The sequence below is a fragment of the Oryzias latipes genome, chromosome 19 (assembly GCF_002234675.1).
Source record: "Oryzias latipes chromosome 19, ASM223467v1".
NCBI classification, from domain to species: Eukaryota; Metazoa; Chordata; class Actinopteri; order Beloniformes; family Adrianichthyidae; genus Oryzias; species Oryzias latipes.
This window is the reverse complement of record NC_019877.2, coordinates 11614898-11623055: the sequence shown is the minus strand read 5'-3', so window position 1 is coordinate 11623055 and position 8158 is coordinate 11614898. Positions and strand designations below refer to the sequence as shown.

General features: G+C 37.9%; 1 protein-coding gene across 1 annotated transcript; it reads left to right on the top strand.

Annotated features, from left to right (window-relative positions):
* Positions 1-318: 318 nt before the first annotated feature.
* oat (ornithine aminotransferase) lies at positions 319-6593 on the top strand. The gene is made up of 10 exons (XM_004080442.4): positions 319-446; positions 2418-2645; positions 2730-2954; positions 3043-3138; positions 3289-3416; positions 3648-3770; positions 4275-4403; positions 4525-4638; positions 5161-5305; positions 5451-6593. Exons 2-10 carry the CDS (start codon positions 2432-2434, stop codon positions 5609-5611), a joined length of 1335 nt encoding a protein of 444 aa, XP_004080490.1. The 5' UTR covers positions 319-446; positions 2418-2431; the 3' UTR covers positions 5612-6593.
* Positions 6594-8158: the final 1565 nt, after the last annotated feature.

Here is an 8158-nt window from a genome sequence, read left to right as displayed (position 1 = left end):
TGTCGGAAGCGCACATGCAGGTGCTCAAAATACCGTCAGAAATAAAACATACCTACAACAGAAATGAAAAGAAAATTGGAGGCAACGTTAAGCTGAAGAACTAAAAAAATTAATCTCTTAATTGTAGAGTGTTAGAAAATTTCGACAAACATCTAAACGTTAAATTAGATGAGATGATTGATGATAATTTGTCTTTGTTAACAAGCGCTTAAAACGCACACAAGTTTTTTGTTACCTCCCAGGGCCAGAAATATACTACAAAATACACCAAAATCAACGTGTTCGTTCGTAAAATAAAACATTAAACAAATACTACACGTCTTTTACTTGTTCCTCTTTGAGGGCGTGTCCTGAGGTCCTGTGACGTGTACAGCTGGGGAGCTTCTAAATTCGGAGCCACAGACAGTTCCATGTAATCCGCGACTATACACGTGACAAAAAGACTGGTAAGTATCATCCGAATGGAAATTAAATCAACCATTTGCCTTTAGATAGTTTTTTATTTTGTACATGTTTCATATGGTGTTTTCGTTAAATGTTTATCTCAATTTCACGAGTAAACCAAAGAATTGACTTATATAAATATTTTGAGCTAGCTTATTAGCTTTCCGGTTAAACCAGAAACGATGCTCTTCCTCTTGACTTGAGCAGCCTGCAGTTTTTTTCCGAATGGTTTTTATTTTTGTTTAAAGGTGTTTTTATCCTATTTTCCTGCTATAATGGTTTAGTATTCCACGTAACTGTCGACTGAGACAGAGCTGTCAGTACTGGGAACAGTGTTGCATAACCGCAGGTCGTGGGGGGGGGAAATAGAAGAAAAAAAGAAAATCATCCTTTCGGTATTTTAAAGGAGTGGAAGCGGAGATATAGCCTCTGTATTTAGCTCTCCGTCCGTCTTATCGTCTTGGTGGGTGTGCTGTACTAGGGCAGCTCCCGAACAACCAATCATTCTTTTAGGACCGAGGGACGAGTCTGGCACCTGTCCATCCTCTGTTTGCTCATGATTTTCTAAGGACAGGTTATCGATTAACATGCATGTTGTCGCATAAACCTCTTTCTAATGATCTGATAGTTAGCAAAAGAAGAGCTGTAAACAGCAGAGCCCTGCAATAAAATGTAGAATTGTAGAATTCCACTTGTTGTTCTAGAAGCCTGTTTTCTCCTCTATAATTTAAGGATGAAAGGATTGAATGACGGTTTAGGCCTTAAAGCAGGAGTAAAGGATGATGTTGGAGGGAAAGAAAGGAGCTGTCGGAGCTTCATCCAAATAGAAAAGTCTGGAATGTCATCGCTGAGTTGTCAGGGTGGTGGGATTAGCTTTTGTTAACATGTGTGCTCCTCTATTGTGTTGAATGTAAAAGAGCTGTGTCCTCTGTGGAGAATGTGAATGCACTGGATCAAGAAATGTAAAAAAAGAAAAGAAAAAACAAATAAAACCAAAATTAAAGTTGGAGCTATTTAGTTGTAGTTTAGAAAGGTTGAGGATGGTGACAGTTTAGTCCAGGGATCTACAACCTTTCACAGTAAAAGTGCCACCTGGGCTTATTTTTTACTGATCAAAACCTTTTAAAAGCCTTATTTTACCTTTTTTTTTTTTTAGGAAAATTAGCTGTGTTCTTGTTTTTAAATAGTAATAAATGGGAATTATATTTATTTTTTTGGCACAAATAAAAACAGAAATATAAATATAAACTATCAGTTTCTCAAAATGTGAAATTGTTTTGAACTTTTGACAGAAGCTAGTAAGACTTTCTTTCAAAATAAAAGACGCCCTGTGCTGATGCTAAACAGGATTTTCCAGATGCATCTAATGTAATTATACGAGATGTTTTTAACAATGCAAGACATTTTCTCTTTTTATACCATTTTGTTGAGCCATCATCTTTTTTCCTACTTATTACTGCTGTTAATCTGAAAATAAATGCAAATTCATTAGTTTATGATCTAGTAGAAAAAGTATATAAAGAAAGTACAAATGTATATATTTTAGCAACTTTAGCTGGAAAGTTACTAACAATTGTTGGGCAGCTTAAGATAATGTGTTTTAAAGCCATGAAATAAACTAAACAATCAGAAAAGATCAGAAATTTTACAGAAGTTTTACCTATTATTAAAAATCTCTGCACTGTGGAGGAAGTATGATGCGAACAAGACCTCTTTATGTCAGCAGTGATGTAAAAACCTTTATATTAGCTATAAGCTATTAATTTTATTAGCTATAAATGTAACTAATCTTAATTAAATAAAAGCTAATGTAGTACTTACTTAAAAAAATACTATTATTGTATTTTTCTTCAGCCAGACAGCCACGATGCAGAGAGAAAAATACTACATGTGGCTCTGGAACCTGGCGTTACAGACCCCTGGTTTAGTCAAACTCCAGAGAAAATCTCATTTTTCTGTGCTGATCCACGCAGACAAAACGAGCAACATGAAGGGATTGATGGTTCAAGTCAGCCGCACTTTGGGCCGCGCCGCCCCTCTTCTCCGCCGCAGCATCCACTCTGGAACGCGCCCGGCTTCCACGGCGACCTCCGCGCGGAAGGCCGAGCGTCCAGTGACCTCGGAGGACATATATGCACGGGAGGAGAAGTATGGAGCACATAACTACAGTCCTCTGCCCGTTGCCCTCGAAAGGGGAAAGGGTGAGTTCTTGCTTTCCAATCAGGTTAATGTAGAAATGTTTGATCAATATTGTCAAACTTTGCTTTAAAGTTTTAATTTTTCAGGCCTCTACGTTTGGGATGTGACGGGGAACCGCTATTACGATTTCCTCAGTGCCTACAGTGCCGTAAACCAGGGGCACTGCCACCCAAAGATCATTGCTGCGCTCACTGAACAGGCGTCCAGACTCACCCTGACTTCCAGAGCGTTCTACAACGACGTGCTGGGGGCCTACGCTGAGTTCATCACCAGCATGTTTGGCTACGACAAAGTCTTACCCATGAATACAGGCAAGGAAATGATTATACCATTGCTGTTACTAGTTGGGTACATTTATAACCTTTTTTGAGTGTTTTTTGCTTTTGATTTCAAACTCAGGGGTGGAAGGGGGAGAAACTGCTTGCAAGATTGCACGAAAATGGGCTTACAGTGTGAAGGGAGTTCCTAGAAATAAGGCCAAAATCATCTTTGCAAGTAAGTGACCATTCAGTCTACACAAGGTCTTCTAGCAATTGCTGAATGAACAAAAACTGATGTTGCAAATTGTATCATGTAAAGTGGATAAGGACGCTGCTACTTGGTCATTTTTTTGTAAACGTTTTTTTTTTTTTTTCCTTTGTGAAGAGGGAAACTTCTGGGGCCGCACCATGGCTGCCATCTCCAGCTCCACTGACCCCAGCAGTTATGAGGGTTTTGGTCCCTTTATGCCCGGCTTTGAACTTGTTCCATACAACGACATTCCTGCTTTGGAGGTACACTTTTATGTACAAAACATTAAAAGACAACCTGCGTGAAGTAACTCGTTTCCTAAGGGTTAATGTTTTATCCCTTGCATTTTAGAGGAACATTAACAGGTCTGGTAAATATTGCAGACATTATGGACCCTGTAAGCCTAAAATGTGTTTAGTTTAACTGGATTATTGCATCATTTAGTCTGTTTTCTGAATTGATGGCAAGTAAAATGCCACATTTGTTGTTTTCAGAAAGCTCTTCAAGACAAAAATGTTGCAGCCTTTATGGTGGAGCCCATCCAGGGGGAAGCAGGTGTGGTGGTTCCTGACCCCGGCTACCTGACTAAAGTCAGAGAACTGTGCACAAAATACAACGTAAGTTCTCAGAAATAGAAATAGAAGTTTATTTGTGTACATTTTTTTTTTTAGGCGTTCCTCATCTGATCATTTTACAGCCACTCCTGTGAATTGAAGGCTGTCAAAGCAGCAGTTTCAGGAGGTTCAATGGCTAAAAGCCGGTGTGTCAACAGGTGCTGAACATTCAAACCTTTAGACTTATGTAAGAAACTCCTGTTCCAACAAATATGTCAACCTGTGCAAGTTTTAGCTGTTATGTAATGTTTACTTTTTTTTATGAAAATGACTTCTTTGTTGATACAGGTTTAGAAGACTCCAGTAATTGCAATATTCACATAGATAAATATAATAAAATGTCAATAAATGATTGATGTTGCCCTGGTAAATTTAATTAGATCTTTTTCCAATAAATTTTATGTAAACTGTTGCTCAATTGAGTGTATTTAAGCTGCTAGAAATGACCTTAGAAGTCTTGTAGTCAAATCTCTGAGTTACTACTGTTTTATTCCTGCTTCTCTCCAGGTTTTGTGGATAGCTGATGAGGTCCAGACGGGCCTGGCACGGACCGGTCGGCGCTTGGCTGTGGATCACGAGGGAGTTCGTCCAGATATAGTCATTCTAGGAAAAGCGCTCTCTGGAGGAGTTTACCCTGTAAGCATTTAATCTTTAACCCACTCACGACTCGCACGTTTTGGGGAAAAAGATGGCTACTCACTGCAGATTGTTACACAGTGCGCTGAAGTGTCGGCATTCAAACAGATTTCTCTTTTAGGTGTCTGCTGTACTGTGTGATGATGAGGTGATGCTGACCATCAAGCCCGGGGAGCACGGCTCCACATATGGAGGAAATCCCATAGCCTGTCGCGTTGCTATTGCAGCACTGGAGGTTGGTGTTAAAGTGCTGCAATAGCTTTTTTTCTGTTAATTTCATTAAATTCTTGCTACTGTGAAACCACCAGCATTCCATTCATAGTAGTGAAAGCTGTTAAAGCTTTTCCTTTATTTGACTTTCCTCTGCACAGATCATTTTAAAAACTGAGTTTTTTTGTTCTCAAAAGGTAAAAGAATGAAGTTCTTCTGAAAATCTTAAAGCTACAATATGTTGACTGTTTGACAAGAATGAAACATTTCTCAATTTGTTGCTGAAGTCTTGGGAATTTTTTTTACACCTTAGTGTCTAGGGTTTTCAAAAGAAAAGTATATTTTGCCCAATATTTTCTTCTCTTTACATATTTATGTTTGAACCTATAAAATATAAGAATGTATGTACAAAAATAAGTATTTTTCTCTCCATATTTTCCTCAGCACTTGCTGGCTCTTGTGTTTTTCTTTTTTGTGTGTGTATGTGGTTCAGTAAAAATAGAAACTGTTTGAGCTTGTTCTTGTTGGATCACGGTTTCCTCTGCAGGTGATGGAGGAAGAGAAGCTGGCGGAAAATGCTCAGAAGTTGGGAGAGGTGCTGCGGTCAGAGCTGAGCAAACTGCCCAAAGACATTGTGACCACAGTCAGGGGGAAAGGCCTCCTCAACGCTGTCGTCATCAGAGAGACCAAAGGTAAAAGCAGCTGCAAAAAACGACATTTGTCGATGACCTCTAGGGCAAACTTTAGAGCTAAATATTTTTCACTTTAGATTACTCTTGTCTGTTGATTTAAAAATGAAATGTTTTTTTTTTCCCCCTTAATGAAATTCCTTACCAGACTACAACGCCATGAAAGTCTGCTTACGCCTTCGTGATAACGGACTACTGGCCAAGCCCACCCACGGTGACATCATCCGCTTGGCCCCTCCTCTCATCATCAATAAAGACGAGATGCAAGAATGCATCGATATCATTCAGCGAACCATAATGTCCTTTTAAATAAGGATTCGTTATCAAAAAGTAAAAACAATCCACGTTTGCTTTAGCTAAAGCTAGATTAGAGTATTTAGTTTCAGTTTTTATCTGAAAAGTAGGAAGTTTGTTGACAAACCGACTCTTAAATACAGACAGCTGGTGTACAGAAACGGCCTTTTCACGGGCTGCTATTGGAAAGAAAATCATTTTATTTTCTTTGAGTGTGGAATTTACATTTTTGCTTTGGCATGTCCGTTAATTCTTTGTTTTAAAAAAGTTAAATTTTAATAACGAGAGAAAATGTTTACCGCTCAAGCATGCATCATTTAGTTCAAGATGGGGTTTAATTTACTGTAGCAAAGACTTGAAAGTGAACCTGAGAGAAAAGTGAAGGATTGGAAACTTGCAGAAGAGATTCTTTCTCCTCCTATTTGACATTAACAGATTTTACTACTAATATTTAGGTTAAGACTTGCTCGTCTTGTTGACTGCATTCAGCGAAGTTGTTGTTTGAGAGATGTTGTTACAAGACCAAAAAGTCAGGATAGAAATTTATATTACTTTTAATATTTATGTCCTGTAAAATGTTTAAAAAGAGTTGCATAATTGCACATTTTTTGTAATCTCTAAAATACAAGTTGCTTTAATTTATTAACTTACCTAAACTTATTGTGTGCACAGATAATTTTATTTTTTGTGAAGTTGTGTTGTTACACAGATAAAAGACAATTATAGCTGAATTTCAGCTGATTTAAAAAACACAAATTTTTGTGCGGCAAATTGAGTAATTTGGTATATCTATTTATTTTGTTGAATAGAAATGACAAACTGTAAGGATTGACGAATGCTTTGTGAGCACATGGTGCTGTGAACGACTGTTTTCAGAATTTGCTGTTTGTACAAAATATGAAGGTCATCCAGAAAAGTCTAGTCTCGCTTTGCTGAAATGTAACTCATCCATGGTCGAATAAATGATTCCAGTCACGTGGTTGGAAACGGAACTAAAGATGTGGGTCCTTGTGTGTGCATGTGGGTCTGAAACCCATCAATATCGTAACATAGATCCAAAATTACAGAAAAGATGTAATCACTCTGGAAATGTACTTTTTTGGTACGTTACTAAAGAGCGCCACTAGATGGCGACGTACCCTGTGGTGAGACTAATTCAGTGGAGCTGCCCTTCAATGTGAAAGATTGACATTTTTGGCAGGTAAACCTATAAAAAATATTTTCAAATAATTTCTCAGTGTAAATATTTCTTTTTAATACAGTTGCCAGGAATCAAAACAAGTAATGTCGATACTCATTTTTAAATTGTGGGCTTTTTTTTCATCTTGTCCTAAAACAATTTGTGACCAAAATTTTAAAGGGTGTATAAAAAATTAAACTCATATTGGCACACGGCAATAAAAAGAGTTAAAATTAAAAAAATTGGTTGAGTTTTAATTAAGGGATTCTCCTATTAGCCTCCTGTCTCTTTGACACCTAGAGCACCACACAATGAGGCTGCCAGCACCATGCTTTGTTAATGGAATGATCACCTTGGTACCTGTTTTGTCCTGTGTAGTTTCAGGCAACATTCTTTAAACCTTTGTGCTATCTTAGATGACCCCACCCTTACATTGACGTGTTCTCCCCACCATGATAAAGGTGGAAAGATTTCATGTCATCCATGGACACTAGTGAAGATCATAAATCATTGAAGAAAAAAGGTTCAGCGCACTGTCTAGTGCAGGGGTCTCAAACTCAATTTACCTGGGGGCCACTAAAGGCAGGGTCTAGCTGAGGGAGGGTCGCAACTTCAACACACACAAACACGCAACTTGTGAGTGTCTGAGAGCCAATAAATTTGTATGTAACATGTACTATACTATTACTATACTCTATTATTAACTGTTTTCTGCACAAAATGTACTTGTAAAACTCTCATTCAAATAAAATATGTAAAAATCAATAAGTAAATAAATCAGTAATACATTTCTGCTTATTTATTCTTCCATATCTGCTGTTTTCTGATTTAAGCGTCCCTATTAACACAGTTCAGTTAACACTGTTGAATTCTAACCATTAAGCACTAAAGAAGACTTAAATTCTACAGTTCTAATCTATCAATGATTTTCTGAACACGGCTTCTCTTGTCTTCTTCTTACTGCTGGACACTTGGCAGCACTTCCTCCCAAACAGCTGAGACCCTCAGTGTGGATGAAGATGATTGTCAGTAAATCTGGACTGAACTTACTGAAATTGAAGATGGAGAAGTCAGAGAGGATGTGCTCCCAATCTGAGTCTGTGTTGAACCTTTTTTTTTTTTAAGTTTACTCTTTAAACCACAAATCCGTAAAGGAGAAACAAAATTCAGTAACCATTTTTGGATTTTCTATCTTATGACTTTTTGCACATTTAAACCCCAGTCACAAGTTAGAGCAGCCGGTCAGCCACTCCTATATTTTTCATAAAAAACAGTTGGAAATTCATGTTGGTGACACTAAATATGTGCAGCCAAGATGCACAATAAGCGTGTTTGAGATCACCCAGGTGGACGAAACGCTGCACAGATCACCTGGTGTATGA

Bases quoted from the DNA above. Each gene is read 5' to 3' on its own strand.
- oat (XM_004080442.4), top strand. From the start codon at position 2,432: ATGAAGGGATTGATGGTTCAAGTCAGCCGCACTTTGGGCCGCGCCGCC. The intron at 4,404-4,524 runs GTAAGCATTTAA...TTTCTCTTTTAG, and splicing joins TCTCTGGAGGAGTTTACCCT to GTGTCTGCTGTACTGTGTGA. The intron at 4,639-5,160 runs GTTGGTGTTAAA...TTTCCTCTGCAG, and splicing joins TTGCTATTGCAGCACTGGAG to GTGATGGAGGAAGAGAAGCT.